The 16,296-nt window shown below is 37.3% G+C and overlaps 1 protein-coding gene across 1 annotated transcript in view; it reads left to right on the forward strand.

Annotated features, from left to right (window-relative positions):
• The window catches only part of MMS22L (MMS22 like, DNA repair protein), a 90,064-nt gene that overhangs the window by 53,562 nt on the left and 20,206 nt on the right, over positions 1–16,296 (forward strand). The window contains exons 15-16 of the mRNA XM_057364107.1: positions 11,833–12,023; positions 14,387–14,537. Of these exons, the coding sequence (XP_057220090.1) occupies positions 11,833–12,023; positions 14,387–14,537 (342 nt within the window). The remainder of the gene's footprint in view (positions 1–11,832; positions 12,024–14,386; positions 14,538–16,296) is intronic.

Raw genomic sequence — 16,296 nt, forward strand, 5'->3', positions numbered from 1 at the left:
TTTAAACAAATAAATTAACAAAATCTTCAAAACCAAGTGTTGAAGTATCTCATACCAGGGTTGATCACAGAAGTTCCAGTGATTCCTGTAAGCCTCCCCCTTCCCATCACTRGTGAATGAATATGTTTTTGTTTTCCTTTTAATCTCTAATTTTGTGAGGTGGCAGGGAATTTATTGGAGAATTTTGTCTTAATCTGATGAAAACTATTTGTAATGTTGCAAAAGATTTCTATTGAAAATAAGGCTTTTAAAAATTGAAATGAAGCTGTTTTAAGTTCTGTTAAATATTAAGTTTGGTTTAGGTGGGATTTTTGCATATATGTGAACACAACAGCCTAGAATATTAACAATGTGTCTTGTTAATTCTTTTCCTTTATTTTTCACTTTGTTCTTTCAGAGGATTAAAAAATTCTAAATCTGACCCTGACTGAAAGTCTGCTTAGGGAAGCTAAATGTTTTTTTATCTCTTTACATTTTCTGTTGTTTCTTCAAAAGACCTGAGCAGGGACCTGTTCAAAGCAACAAGATGACTCCCAGTTCCTTGAATAGTGCAGAATCTATGAGAGACTGCTTGGGTGAGATTGGTGAATGGCTGAATTGAGTACCTGGACACTCTCTCCTAGGATTTAAGATTTTGGGACAACRAAGGGTCACTTTGTGTGTTTGTGTCTTCCAGTTTGTATTTTGCATTACAGACACAGAGGAAACTGCAGTCTTAGCATATGCCTGCATAGTACAGGGGAGAAGCTAACTTGGCTGAACACCAGTGAAGGTAATGAAGGAAAATTGCAGTTGGACTCCAATCAGCTGTCTGTTTTTCCCAACAGTATTCCACAAACTGAAATGTGAGCTAGTTACACTGAATTAACACAGGTTGTGTTGCCTTTGCTGCTCTTGCAACCTTATCTTTTCTAAATGTGATTAGGAAAGGAAAACAGCTCTCTAACACAAATTGGCTAGGGTGGCTATGGCAGATGTAATATTCCCCCCAAGCAGACCTAGACAAAGYARGCTCATGCTCTGTTAAATTATGATCACAACAACTTGTCTTTTCAGTGATGCAGTTAAACCCACTGAGAAGGGTTAAGGAGAAAATACTAAGTAATATTCTGCAGCTTGGAATGTTTGGCTTTTCTGTAACTTTGTGTTTTAGGCTTGTGTGTCTGTTCTTGTTAATATCTTTACTTTGTCTTTGAGAACAGTAAGGATGTTGGGGATTTCTTGTTCTCCCCATGTATTTTAAAAGTATTACTGAGCGCACACAACATGCTGTCACAGTGAGCACAGGGTTCTCTATTACTGTGCTTAGCTATAGAGAGGATTATATTAAACTCTGTAACCTTGCTGGAGCACCTTTGTACATTGCTGCTGTATTGATAATCTTCACATGATTCAGTTGCAGTTGAAAACCTTTTATTCACAGCATTAACACTTTCAATCCCAGTGAAGATTAGAATCTTTGACATCAGGAGATGAACCCTCAATGTGTAGATATTTTTTCTGATTTTTTAAAATTTATTCATTARTGTGGTCTTGAAACTTTGCCTTGGGCATTCCTTCATTTAGGCATGTACAGGGAATACTCATCAAGCCTAGCCATTCAAAAATGGATGAAACAATTTATTGATCTACTAGTGGTTTATTAAGGGGCTATTATGCTGTTTGATTGTTTGCAAARTAGTGAATGCTTTTGGAAAATATTTATGTTCTAAAAGAAATGCACAAGAAGATTTTGGAGTCATTAAGAAAAACATTTCATRTTGTTCCTTATCCACAATTTATCTATGAGGCAGGGGATTGAAGGAGCAATGTAAGATATGTTGACATTTTCTATCTGTCATTAATTCATATGTAGTAATGAACAGCTTTCTTCTAAAATCTGATGTTAAATGCATAGAAAAATCATTGAAACTTATTGCCCCATCTTCAATATTGYACATTATAAAATCAGAATTTTTGTSACACTTGCTCTGCATGTCTTTAAAGTAAATGGAATCCAGTCAGTAGAAAATAATTCCAAGTTTGATTTCCTTTTCTTTGTCCATAATTATATTAAGTGCAAGTAATTTTCCAAATTCTTGCTGTTTCTTGTAATTTAGTAGAAATTGTTTCAGGTAAACTGTTGACCTGTTTCTCCATATATGTAAGACTTTCATCAAGGAATCAGTGGAGAGTTCTTGCAAGTGTTTATATGATAGTTTTCATCTAGGTCTCATGATTATGTCATCTCTTTGGCCTTCATCATTGCAAATCTCACTGAGARTCTGCATGAGAGTCAGAAGGACAGGACAGGTTGGTTGTAGCAYATTCCAGGTCTCTCTTCCACTGGAAGTGCATGGGGTAAAGGTCACTCCAGGAAGAATGTGGTAGAAGTGGTATAATATAGTAGGGAGAGCTGGCTCTGCTTGACACTTCGTTTTTTTTATTTTTCTTTTTTTTTCTTTCTTAGTTAAATTCTACAGCATTTGCTGTGTGCCCATTTTCCTCTTTAAAGGATATCCWCATTCCTTCCTGCAATTTCATTCTCTTGTCACTGCCAAGTCTGTAGGTGATATCCTGGGAATTTACTGCTCTTCAGTGAAGGGCAGGAATATTCAGGCTAGTACAACTTTGGCCTTGGTGCAACTTCTGCCATCCAATAGAAAAAAAAGTAAAGGAGTATATATCAATTGCACCTAGGTTTTGAGTCTTTGTCACATCAATGTGCTGTTTCCTTCTAAAAGTCCAGAAGGTGAATTCCCAAAGAATATTAAAGTTTCAAGGGATAGCTGTGTTCAGAAATGCTGCAGCTTGACAAACTAACATACCTTACTCCAAATGCTTGGTTTAAAAACTTTGAAGAGGATTAGGTCATGGCTGCTTTTGCCAGTTTTAGTGATCCTTGATTGGGAAAATGGTTTAATCAGTGAGAACTTTGCTGGTTATATATCATAGTACATTATTGTTTCCAAATTGCTATGGAAAAAAATGCTCTCTTAAAAGCCTGAGACTTTCAGTTCATTCCTTTTCTGTGGTACATACTGTTTGCTCTGTTACATTTAAATGTAGAATAAATCTAGCAAATTCCTCTGTATTAGTTTCAGACAAAGAGGCCCATTTCTTGAATTGTATTTCTCTAAAGAAGTAGTGGTCAGGTTATGTATCAAAAAATTTAGAAACTTGGACTTAAAATTTAAATAGGCTGTATTTGCCGTTTTTGCATATTATGCAATCAGTTGCAATGGTTGTATTTTATGGGGATTTTTTTTGTTTGTCTTGTTTTTTAATATAACCTTGAAGCTGGAAAACCATATATACTGGTTTTGATCTACCTTTTATTTCATTTCAAAATGTAATATAGTCAATCGATAGATTGATTTGCAGAAGATGCATTAAAAAAAAACTTAAATAATAAAAAAATAGTTTATGGGAATATTAAAAAAATCATAAGCACTAGATTTCCTATCTGTTGATAGTAAAATTATTTAGTTTCTAACATCTTGAATCATCTGTTTGAACGTCTGCTTCTTTTGCTTTGAATACTACTGCCAAACTTCCTTATAACATTTAAGGGAATCTGATGCATTTTCTTCTCTCTTCCCTATGTTTTAATGAACATTTCAAGTAATATCTGAGAAATTAAATCTGACCCTAGTTTTCAAACCACTAGAAGGAAAAAAAATAGTGGTTTAAAGGGGTTAGCTGTTCTTAAAACATTTWTATCYTCAAAGAGCTTTATGCAATTTCCTGAATAGGTTAGTTATGAGTAAGGATCATTTTGTTTAAAGCATTTTCTGTTGATATTATTTAACTTGGGAAGGTGACCCTGAGCTAAATTGCAATGTATAATTTGAATGCCCATGGGCTGCCCTTCATTGGTTTGATTGGGAGAGATTATCTGGATTTCTAATATACTTTAATTACTCTTCTTATATAAATTGTCACATTAGAATCTTCTTAACTGTTGAGTCTGTTCTGTCAATGATTCACTAACAATAGGAATATACTAGGCCCTTCCACTGRGATTTGAAGATTTATACCACCAATGAAAGAACTGCAATGGCTCTATTTAAACCTACTGTATCTTCAATAGGAAAGAGTATGTGATTTGCTTCTACTCAGGCAGCGATTGATGTGTGGTAAATTGAAAGGATCTGTAGCCTTTTTTATTTTGCTAAAAGGTGTTTTTTTCAATTAAGAGAGCACAACGCAAAATATGTTTTAAGATGTTTGGGGGTGATGTATTCCTCGTGTGCATGAGGGGAAAAAAAATCAAAAACAGTCTGAGTAGGATTTTTGAGTGGAGGAAGTTAGAGTATCTTTTAGCAATGGTTAGGCAAGGTTTTACAGAGAAGCTGTGGTGATTCAATTCTATCACTGAAATCATCAAATGGGTGAGATTGGAAGGTACCACAGTGGATCATCAGGTCCAGCCTCCCTGCTCAARCATCCCAGAGCACATGGCACAGGACTGTRTCCARACAGTTCTCGAATATCTTCAATAAGGGAGGCTCCACAACCTCTCTGAGCAACCTSTTCCAGTGCTCAGCCRCCTGCTCWGTAAAGAAGYTTTTCCTCATATTAAAGTGGAACTTCCCATGCATCAGTTTCTTCCTAGTGTCGGTATGTTGGCTTCTTTTGACCTTTCATTCCTGGCACCTCTCTGCCTGACTGCTCTGTTCAGATGAGCTTAGTTGTTACCAGGACTTGGAAGAATCCTGCTTTCAAATGGTGTAGGGTTCTTCCAAGACACAATATTCTGATGACCTGCAGAAACAGGTCCAGCTCACCAGCAACTCGTTTGACACATGCAGCATGTGTGTCTTGTACAACAAACCACTCTTGCCTCCACCCTGGGATTTTGTCTCCTGTTAACCTACAGAAAATTTAAAGAATTGAATCTAGCACTTGTCTGGAGGGCCCGGAGGTGTCTGATTTAGTGTCATGAAAACAGAAATCAGTGTGTTTGGAACCACTAGTAGAGCCCCGCTGCTGAAGATGAATGCTTAAGTGTCTTAGGGTTTTGCTTTATTTTATTTTGTTGTTTGTACGTCATTTAAATCACAGGAAGCAGCTGGAATGATTAAATATCTGCTCCCAAGTGGTTAGTATGTAATATTGGCAGAGAAGCGTCATGGGCTCCATTCCTTGTTCTGGGATTTCACATTTTTATCCAGTAACTAGTTYCTGCTAGTTAATGTAGAACTCACAATCAAGAGCAGAGCCTGAGCCCCAAAATAGTATCAAAGCTGGACCTAGGTGCCCTCCAGCCTGATGCTGTGATTCATTGGTTGTTACATAAGAAAAAGTGTATTCTGTGTTTGGAAATGCAAGTAGCTACTGCTGTACCTTAGCCAACTTGCCTTTTTTTTTTTTTTTTTTTTTTTTTTTTTTTTTTTTTTTTTTTTTTTTTTTTTGTGTGGATTAGTCATGATCAAATTTCTGGGACCCAGTAGACAGAGATTGTGAGTTAGATGCTCAGCTTAAGGCATTGCAGGTACCTTTTGGTCAAAAGAGGGTTATCTAAGTGAGGAGTTTGGGAATTGTTATTTAGGAGTCTGAGATTTGTTTGTGCCCTGCTGTTTAACCGTTGCATCCTTGTATCCCTTTGGATCTCATCTGACATCTAAGACACATCCCTTTCTGTAATGCTTCATGCTGTGCCTGATGAAGGCATTCTGTAACCCTGATATTAATGATGTCKTTCAAGTTTGCTATAAAGACCTTAAGCATCATGGGTGAATTTAAGCATCTGATAAAAATCCTGCATGGTAGAGTTCTGAGAAACATCCCCCTTGTCAGCTCTCCCTACCCCATTGCACCAGTCAGGGATCATACACCTTCAGAACCAGGTATGTTGTTTGGACATCCTTTTTTTGAGTAAACAATTGAACACATGGTTTATTGAAGCAAATTAAAATGAAGACCACTGAAACATTATTTAATAAATACTGAATTTATATGGGCATGTTGATGTTTGATAATATTGTGTCATGATGTTTCCAGTTCTGCTGATAGACTCTGCTGTACAGCAGTACAGCTCTGTGATGGTGGTTGTGTTATTATTATGACTTACACAGTGCTGACACATTATAAACTGTGGGATCTTTATCCAAATGTTTCTTTTAATGGATGGGAAAATGTATTTTTGGTCTTAARTTTCTCATCTTGTTTAGCGTTTTGAAAGGCAGTTTTTAATTCCACAAAGATGGTGAAAATTCTATGCATTTTTGAGTTCCTACTGCAGTCATACCAGTCTCAATATACTGGGTACTATATAAAGGAATGTAAAAAAGAAATTGTATCCCAGAGAGCTTACAAACAGATTTAAAAGAAGRCTTGGATGTTTGAATCAGACCGGGGTAGAATTTAGTCACCTTCCTTCATGCCTGTCTTACTGAAACAGACAATGTAGAAGTGTCTGACAGTGTGTAGGTGACTCTGTTTTAAGCACCCAACTTCCCTAGGTACCAAAATGTGGGCCCAGAGACATTAAGGCTGTTTCCATAGGCCTTAGCTGTTTAGCATCCAGCTAAAGCACTTTGAGGCCATAAAGTAGATTTCTGGCGCTTAAAATTCTTGCAAGCTCACTGTCAGTGCCCTTACTAAAATGCTGATTACTGGAGTTCAGTGCAGAGCTCTGCCATTCATCACACCTGCATTCATGACTGGGGCCAAGAGAAAGCAGGGATCACCTTTTCACACATTAGGGCAGGTAGTCACAATCATTCACCAGTGTCCAGAGAGCCAAAAGCCTTTACCAGGCAATGCCTGAAACCCACACCTGTGAATTGCCACCAYGCTCTAAGCTGCACCACCATGTAGCTAGTGTCCCATTTCTTTGAATCCAGATCCATTTCTTTTGCATCAKTCTGCATTTGTAAGAGRGGTAGGATCATACAGTTTGTTACTTGTGTCTTGGCACAGTGCTATGATACTGCATTGAAACCATTTTGGTTTTGCCTTTGGACTGTAGGGCTGGCATTCACAAACTGAAACTAGTTTCTCTTTTTTAATGTTTTAAAAAATAGTCTATAAATATAGTATTTAACTCACTSTAAAAATGTGTTTTCCTTTACACATTGTATTCTATTTTATTTTATGGCATTGTAAGTGGTTATCATTCAGACATGTTATATGTATATAATGTTAACAGCATATTTGACACACCGACAATAAGTAAATAAATGCCTATTTACAAATTGCTAAGTAGAAATTGACCAGTGAGTTTGTCAACATGGGAGTTGCTATCCACAGGGATCAATGAAATAAGTGCTCTAGATGCAATTTTCTATAGTATGTAATTAAATGGCATAATAGTCAACTAGTTGATTRCTCATACTTGATTATTTTCAATAGCATGTGGAGGGCACACAAGCACCTTTTTCAGCTTAATCTTGGATAGGCTTAGTTGCTGGAAACATGTGTGGCTTCTGTTGAAACCTTGTTTGCAGTGCTGGTCACCGTAAACAACAGCTCTGGTGCTATGACAGGAAGAAATCAGTAGAGATATTAAAGAAGCATTGGAAGAAAGTGAAATTGGATGAGTAGTTTTTAAGTAACTCTGCAATACTGTTTGCTAAACACCTTGGTTGCWAAAAGCTGAGTGTACTGCTCATCAGAGACTGGATGTTTCATGTCACAAAACACTTTGGAATGCCCGTGTCTGTGTCTGGTGGGAGGGGCAGGCTGGACTTTGCTAAAGATGAGGCAATGYCCTGCTCCACCCCCAGAACCCCCAAGCCGTGGTTGAGCTGTCAGTCATGGCATCATCTGGGGACCTGAGCAGAGGGTAGATATGGAACTGTTGGAGCAAGGCSAGAGGAGGCCATGAAGTTGACACGAGAACTGGAGCACCTCCCCTAGGAAGAGAGGCTGAGCAAGTTTGGGCTGTTCAGCCTGGAGAAGAGAAGGTTGTGTGGAGACCTCATGGCAACCTTCCAGTGTCTGAATGGGCTGCAGGGAAGCCAGAGAGAGACTCTGTGTCAGGAACTGTAGTGATAGGACAAGGAATAATGGGTACAACAGAGAGGAGAAATTTAGGTTAGATATTAGGAAGAAATTCTTTACTGTGAGGGTGGTGAGACACTGGCAAATGTTGCCCAGAAAAGTTGTGGATGCCCCACAAGTGTTGAAGGCCAGGTTGGATGGGGCTTTGAGCAAGCTGGTCTAGTGGGAGATGTTCCTGTCCATGGCAGGAGTGTGGGAACTAGAGTCATCTATTATGACCCTTCCAGCCAAAACAATTCTATGATTCTATGAACTGTGTTGAAAATCTTAATGGTACAAAAAGAGGGAGAATGTTTGGAAGGGAAATCTTCAAATTAATTATTGTACAAGTACTGTTGATTTGAAAAGGCACAAAGCATTTAGATCTCTTTGAATCTGATTGGGATGGTTCCTTTTTTCCTTTGCCTGAGTTTTTCTGGAAATAACTGATGATTGTAGTTGAAATTCTATGCATCAAAGCCATTTACCATTTTAGAAATACTCATATATCTCTTCGCAATCTCCCTAGATTTATCCAAGCATGCTGGTCCTTCAGGTGRTGAGTTTAATTATTTATTTGTTTCAACATCAAAAGGTCATTCAGGTCCTTTAAAAATACTTTCTTGAGCTTAATCTTGGCTGTATTGGGCAGCTGAGATTTGTAGATGCTGTGGCTGGCCTGGCTTGGACTGGGAGTTGAGGAGCTGGGAATACTGTCTGTGAAGAAACCAGTATCTRTATTCATAGCTTGTGAGACCCTGAGGGTGGTAGCCCCTGGCAATGCTGGTAGGAGAGAGGTCTTCTCTCATGTTGGAGAGCTCTGAACCCTGGTAGATCAAATTAAATGACATTTTATTAAGCCTGGATGCTAATATGCATCCAGTGCAGATGATAGACTTGGAGTGACTTGAAAGTTTCGATTATATAGGCAGGCTGATGAATTTTGTGTTTTACTGTTCTGGCTTGACCTAAAGTTTGGCTCTGTTTTAATAATGCAGGCTTGCAAGGGCATACTTTATGATTACATTATCTGCATCCAGATAAATGGCTGCAATTCCTTACCATAGGTGTAGGGTATAGAAAATAATCCTGTATGTTACTATTATTACTACACATCCAGCACAATCCTCGTTCAGATAGCACAAACATTCCCTTCTTTAATAAACCCGGGGTTTAKTTGATCTAATGGCAAAACGAAAAAAAAACCAAAAAACCCACACATTTCTTTCTACAGAAATAGGAAATTCATGATTTAAAAGAAATAAAACCCACATCAAGTTGTTACCAATGTAATGAGGCAACTGTGGTTCCAGATTTCTTATCAGAATGGAAAATTGAATATATAAAATTTTAGAAATGGAGTGATGTTTGATGGTATGCTTGTCTAGTGTTAGAAAAATGTAGAAACCTGAATAAAAAGTAAAATTGCATTTATTCATATTTTTGAAGAGTTAAAAAATGTGCTTGTGGGTAGAAGTAGCTGGCTACATCAGCTGCAGCATATATTGATGCCCATCGATTCCAAGYATTTACCTTATTGCAAGCATTTGTGTAGGTTACTATGAATAAACATAAATACTGATTTGTACGTGTTGCCCTTCCACTGACACAGAGATATATTACCTTACTTTGGAAGTCTGTACACCCTTCTACTTTGCATAGATGGCTAAAGGAGATGCAAGGCACCCGTCTTTGGAGAGGCAATTTAGAGGAGAGAAAAAGGTCTTTGTGCAATTTTACAGCGTAGTCTRGATGTAAGTAGGGCAGACTTTGGTCCCAGAAGTTTTATTCTCTGCATTACGAGGTACCATGCTTTCCTTTCCTAACAAAATAGAATAGGAAAGTCCTTTGTTTTAACTTTTATCCTTTGTTAAACTTTTTCTTTTCATAATAGGCAAAAATAATTTTTGACTTGTTTCTTTAGTCCTTCTTTTACCTTTTCATCATTTGACCTCTAGACCTCACTATTTCTACACCCTTTTCTTTGTCCTTTTTTTCGTAAGGGGATGGTCCCAAAGAAGTGTTGCTTGACTTTTTATGCTAATCTCACTTCTATTTCAGTTCATGTTGACTTGGAGAATATGCCTTGTAAATAGGAATACCATCTGACATACTGAATATAATCCTCAGTTTCTAAGCATTGATTGTTTTCACAGCATCCTTAAAGGGTAAGCTGTCTCACTATCCAAATATCATGGCTGGGAAACTGAGGCTAACAAAGGCTGTATGATTTATGTGAAGCCACTGAGGGAATAAATGTTGGGTTTAGAATTCTTGGCTTCTGTCCCTGTGTTTGGACTCATGCCGTCTCTCTAAGAAATCCTTGATTCCTCCTAATGCTGCTTACCTTTCCTTGTCTGTTAAATGTAGTCATTGGAAAAGTAGCTGGTACTCAATTCTCTCTGTCTGTCCTATTGAAACTAATGAATGCCTGCAGGCAGGCATAAGGTATCGTTACCTTTGACAGCCAGTATGTTTTATGTTTTAAATTATGTGTTGGGCAGAATTTTTGGATACTAATTTGATATAATGAGATGYGCTTCTAATATCAACCATAGTACGGGAAGGCCTTGCAGCCAACCTACTCTTTATTTAAAATTATTCCATTTCAGATGTCCTAATGAGTGCTGTGAGTTGTGTAATTCTTTCATAATTTTCCCCCATTCCCAGAAGGAAACTAAGAGCTGGAGTTCTTCCTATTTTTGTTTTGGTTTATTTCAAATTAGGGTAAGCATGAAATAAATATCATGGGGAAGATTTTTGTGAAGCAGTTACTATTGTGAGAATGGCAGTTAAGAAAAAAACATTKTAGTCTAGAAATGTTAATATTAAGGCAATTCTCGATGCCTCTGCAGTTTGCCGTTATCTTATAAATATCTTGACTCTGACTTTACAGTGCTGTTTATAGAATTTAATAAAGCAAACGTAATAATGCTGCCTGTGCTTTAATGCACAATCTCAATTGGCTTGACCAGAAGATAAATAGGAACAGGAATGATAGTGCGTTCCTACAGATTGTTTTTAATAAGCATGTTATTTAGTTGATCAGCCTGGTACTGTAATGCCTCCTATCCTGCTCTACCAGACAAATTTATTAATGTCCCCCCCCCCCCCCATTTCTCTGAGAACATTGATTCCCTGCAGACATATCTCTATTAAACCTCTAGAAAGTCACAACTTCCAAATTAGATTAAGTAGCAGGAATGGTACTAGAAGAATCAAAGAAAATTGAGTGCGTTATTGAATTCATGCCACATTGTCTGAGGAAGAGATGGGAGTTATGTGTAGTGGTAACTTTTGTCTTTACTGTACTAACAAAGCTGTGGGCATTGCTGTCAAACCTAATTGTCTGCAGTGTATCAGGATAAAATGAATCTTTTATCTAAACTCGCACCTAGTGAGATTTTACAAGTGAGAAGTAGATTTCAGAAGGAAGCTTTACCATTGATCAAAATCATTTGCTATTATTTGCTGTACACAACTCTATCCTAAAAATCCTAGTGACAAAAATTTTAAAGAAGCACCTGGCTTTGGATTGGAAGCAGACTTGCTTGTCATGCTAGCAGTTGCAAAATGCAGATATTCATTTTAAAGCTGCCAATTTCTCATTTTGATCTGACATATTAAAAAGCATATAATTAATGGTTGACATTAGTAATTAACATTAACTTTATGGTGCTTAATATGCCATCATTCATCCATCAAATAACTGGTATGCTTAATGTCTTTGCATAAAGGTTTTAATTGCTCAAAATGATCCTTCAATTCTCAGGCTCTACGGTTTAAAGTACTTGTGAATGCGTTTTAAAAAATATGTGAATTTTTCATTTATTGAACATAAACATTGTTTTTGTTTCTCCCTAGGAGTGTGCACGAACGTGTAAGCCAGGGACTTCCAGTGGGAAACGCAGCCCCAGACGCACAGCTTCCATTAGTGGCTAAAGAGCACCACCTTGCTGTCGCCAGTGCTCTCTGGAGAAATTTCTTTCCCTACTTGAAGAGCCAGAGAATGTCCCAGACACCGCCTTCCCCACAGCTTGCTGATACAGCTGCAGGTTAGCACYGACCCTCCCTGTGACCTCCTGGATTTGGTGCTATTCTCTATAGAGTCACAAACTTTCAAGGAGTTTATGTTTTGGGATATTTCTCCTTCCATGTAGGAGCTGGGGCATGTATAAATACAAAAAGTAGAATTTGTGGTAAATGTTTTGACWCAAAGAAGTATTGTAGTGTTGGATTCCTTAACAGGATAAAAATGCATTGAGAATACCAAAGGGGTTGAAGCTATAAAAGCCTGACTTCTTTTTTACTACTAGTCACTGATTTTAATCAACATGCAAGTGTTATACAATATAAATAAGAATACTGGTTTTTCACTATATCCAGAATTTACATGTTTTTGTAGAAGTTTATTTGTGTTGAAATGTTTATAATGGTTGAGATTTAAACTAAATTTTAAAAAATATTTTGCAGTTGAAGGCAATTTTTGAAAGGTTGCTYACTTGACTGTTCCTTTTTGCAGGACCCTTCATGGTCATAAAACTATTTCATAAATCATTCTAATTATTTGTCTTGCTTTGCACTGAAGGCTTTTAATCTTGAAGTACAAGACTGCATGTGTGTGAACTCCAGCAAGGAGTCAGCTTGGCAGTGAATAGAAACATATCGCAGTTTGATCTTTAACATCAGTAGCTAACATTGAATTCTGTAGTTACAATGAAATCTTGCATCCAGTTAACTAAAATTCAGAGGAGTGAAACATTAAATATTTTTTCCCATCATGATATGAATTAGTACTGAGTTGGTAGTAGAAAAGCTAAAAGACCCTTCATTTGAAGCCGCTCTGTGGTAGTTAGGAGGTAGCATTAATGAAAAAGGCAGTGTGCAACAGTAGTGGTCTCACACTGCTGAAACGTGTGAGAAACAGCAATACAAATCAAAGGAAGAGGTTGTTAATGTCAAAACTTTCATTCATTTCCTACAGTGACATAGCTTTCTTTATTTTATATCAGCACAGTGAAATAGCAAGAGCACAAGCTATTATAAACTCCTCTGAGAAGGAGGGGAGTGCAGTTGTGACCTGCTTTATAGAGATGTGTTAGGTAGCACTACAGAGACAGGCAAACCTTTCCCACGCTGTTTGAGCTTCTTGCCTTAAGGTTGCAGCCCAGAGGAGAGAGAGGGAGCAGCTGTCACAGCTCTCCTGCTCCCCCTGCCAGGCAAACAGCCTGGGCCTCACCTTACTGTTCTGCCTCCCATTTCTCCCCAACCTATGTTATGGCTGATGCTGCAGAAACGAGGTGATAATCTGGAAGAAGGCTGGCACGGATTGTTTCCTCACCTAAGGCAAAGTGGAGACTCTGTATGACTTGTTAATTCTGAGGCACATGAGGAAATGGGAAGTCCTTCATGGCTTAAGATGGTCTGTCCCTGTACTGTTAATTAAAATAATTTCATTGTTTCTGAAAACAAGCCTTTCCTGTCTAATTCAAAGTCAGTTTATCAGTGCATATAAAATTGTGTTTAACTTGAATTGGAGAATTTGGGAACTAGTGAGCCCTTTTATCATTGCCTTCTAAAGTCAGTCCAAGACTCATTTGATGCCTCTCATTTCCTATAACCTAATAACTGCTCAGCATTTAAGATTACGTTTAATTTCTGAGTTTTAATGCACTTTCAATATTAAGAATGTACTGTATTTTTCATTCTGGTAGTGTTGGATAGGGATTCTACAGTAGACATAACAGAAATAGCGAAAGGTTGTGCTTCATTAACAAAATTCTGTACAAAGTACTGCCCCASTTTCTAGATAAGCAATTGTTATATGGAGATCCTTTTCAAGAGTAAATTTTTCTGTAGTGCTTCATTTATATGGTAACTTTTGATACATGAAAGTCTATTTAAAAAAGAGAGGTACCAGCTTTTACTAAGTGAATTCTTTCCAGATAGTTTTTCACAGTGAGAAGTGTGTAAAAGCAACAAAAATAAATAAAACTCAACCCTGTAAAGCACAGTAATACTTATGTGTACYGAGCAGGGTGTAGTGGATGGAGGTAAGAAAGGGAAGTCAAGAAGACAAAAAAGCAGGTTTTAATACATGTTTTTTTCTGCAGAGGTAGTAAAACTATGCCTTCAGGATTTATAAAGTGTGGTTTTGTGAATCTGTTTAAAATTGCATATGTTTGGATCCATTTTTTCTCCTTTGCAGCTAATGTGTCTTGATGACTTACAAACTGCTTGGGATAGAGAGTACATTTTTAACCTGGGTACAAACACTGTTAGAATTTTTAATTGAGATTTCTGGTACTTCAGATTGCACATTATTAACTGTAATTAATATTCAGTACTTTTTAGTGAAACGGGGATTATACTGAGAAATTATTAACATAGTGGCATGTTTTTTTCACTTTATAAACAGGTTTTACTCTCTTAGCTTTGGATATACCCAGCAAAGCCCTATCAGATCTCCAGCCTCAGCCTGTTCTATCAATGATGCGTCTCTTTGGATGGGATGACATGGTGTGGCCTCAGCTGGTGTCAAGATACCTAAGTCATCTAATTCAAAATAGGTGAAAAATTGCAACTACTTGTTTTTTCAGTACCTCTTCATCCTTGATTAGACTTGTGGAAAATCTTGCTTCAGACTGTAATGTTTCATTTAAATGGTCCAGATTCTTTGCATCTACTCAAAGAGGATCAGCTAGTGTAGATTGCCCAGGCCAATCCAGTCAAATTTTTATATACCTGAGACATTTTCTTTTCACTAAGTAAGCCTCTGTGAACCTAAGATGGATGGGTGGTGGTTGTTTTTGTGGTGTGCTTTTTTTTGCCKGCCTTGCCCGCTTCTGAATCAGGTTTTGGAAGCAGGGGAGGTGAGAAATGAGAGAGAAAGAGGGAATATTTCTGTGTATTTGAAAGTGACAAATGTTGCACATTTTTAGGRTACATAGTGTACTAAGGACAGTAACTGTAAATCAGGATATGGTAAAGATTATTTAAGTGTGATTGACAAAGATGAGGCTATGGCCTTCTTGCTGGGAGGTGTTAGAAGAGGTTGAATTTAGTTCTTTGTGTGTCAGTTTGAAACTGGGGAGTGTTCAGTCCTCTGCTATATTTCTCTTTTATGGTTTTGCAGGGTGAGTTTCATTCAAGGTTRCAGATACCTAATAGGTGCTGAATGTGAGATAAGAGTTACATAAATTCCTTTCATAATTTGAATTTTATAATTTGGAATTTTGTTGCTCCTCGGGTGAAATAGAGAAAAACATTTTGATTCCTAAAATTGAATTTTGGTATTATTTAGGTGCTTAAGGTTAATTACCAATTTCCCCAGTGAACACTCAAGTAGGTGATAGAAAGCAGTTATTTAGGTATTTGTGCCAATATTCATTAAGCATCTGACATATTGTTAAAATTGTGTACACAGATGCATTGTTATCCTACCTCAGACTCCTTGTGAAAGGWCAGTGAGTATCTAAAGACATTCTTGGTAGAATATAGGGGTACCATACTCAAAACACTGTTGTCCTGAAAGCTTTTTTTTGTAGAATGATTCGTGTGCTTATCTACCTTAGGCAGTTGTAGAGCAAAAGTTATCAGAGTGCTGGGATCTTAAGACTTCATGGTTAATGTGCCCTGATAATTTTTACATCAAATATTCTCAGTTAAAAAGTGAAAAGATTCTTTTGTTTCCAATACTGTTACACCCTGCAAGTTCTGGCAATGTGCAGGAGCTTTGGAATTCCTTCTGCAGCAGAGGCTAAAATTCCCCCTCCAGATCTATATTGTTTGGTACATGATCATTAGATTCATCTAAATTCATTAGAATTATAATCTATCTAAACTAAATTTGAGCATATGAATAAGCTCATTGTTTTACAAGGACCACTACCACTTCTAGCAGGTAGTTATGGTTCTTTCCTTTCTAAGGATTAGGAACATATTCCTCTCCAGCTCTAGGAAGATGCCTAAATCTCCCACCTACCAGCAAGCAAGAGAAACAGGAGTGAGACTACAACAGAAAGTGCTTTTGTGAGCCTTTGGGACCAAGTAGGCTGGCTCTGTATATCAAGATTACATGAGACTGAACTTGTTTGCATGTTATTGCAAGGAGCCTGAAGTCCATAGGCATCCTATTTTTTCTCTTTTGGTCCTGGAATTCAATGTTAATTTTTTTTATTTGCTTTCATTTGGTCTCCTTACTTATTTTGTCATTTGTACTTCAGCAAGGATGTTCAGACAAAGTATACAGTTGTCACTGGTTTTAAATAAGTAAAGCAGAAAAAAATCCCAACTTTATTAATGTTGTTTAGTGAGAAGTAGAATCCA

The sequence above is a fragment of the Malurus melanocephalus genome, unplaced genomic scaffold (assembly GCF_030028575.1).
Source record: "Malurus melanocephalus ecotype Western Australia unplaced genomic scaffold, MMel_1.1 scaffold_35, whole genome shotgun sequence".
Taxonomy (NCBI): Eukaryota; Metazoa; Chordata; class Aves; order Passeriformes; family Maluridae; genus Malurus; species Malurus melanocephalus.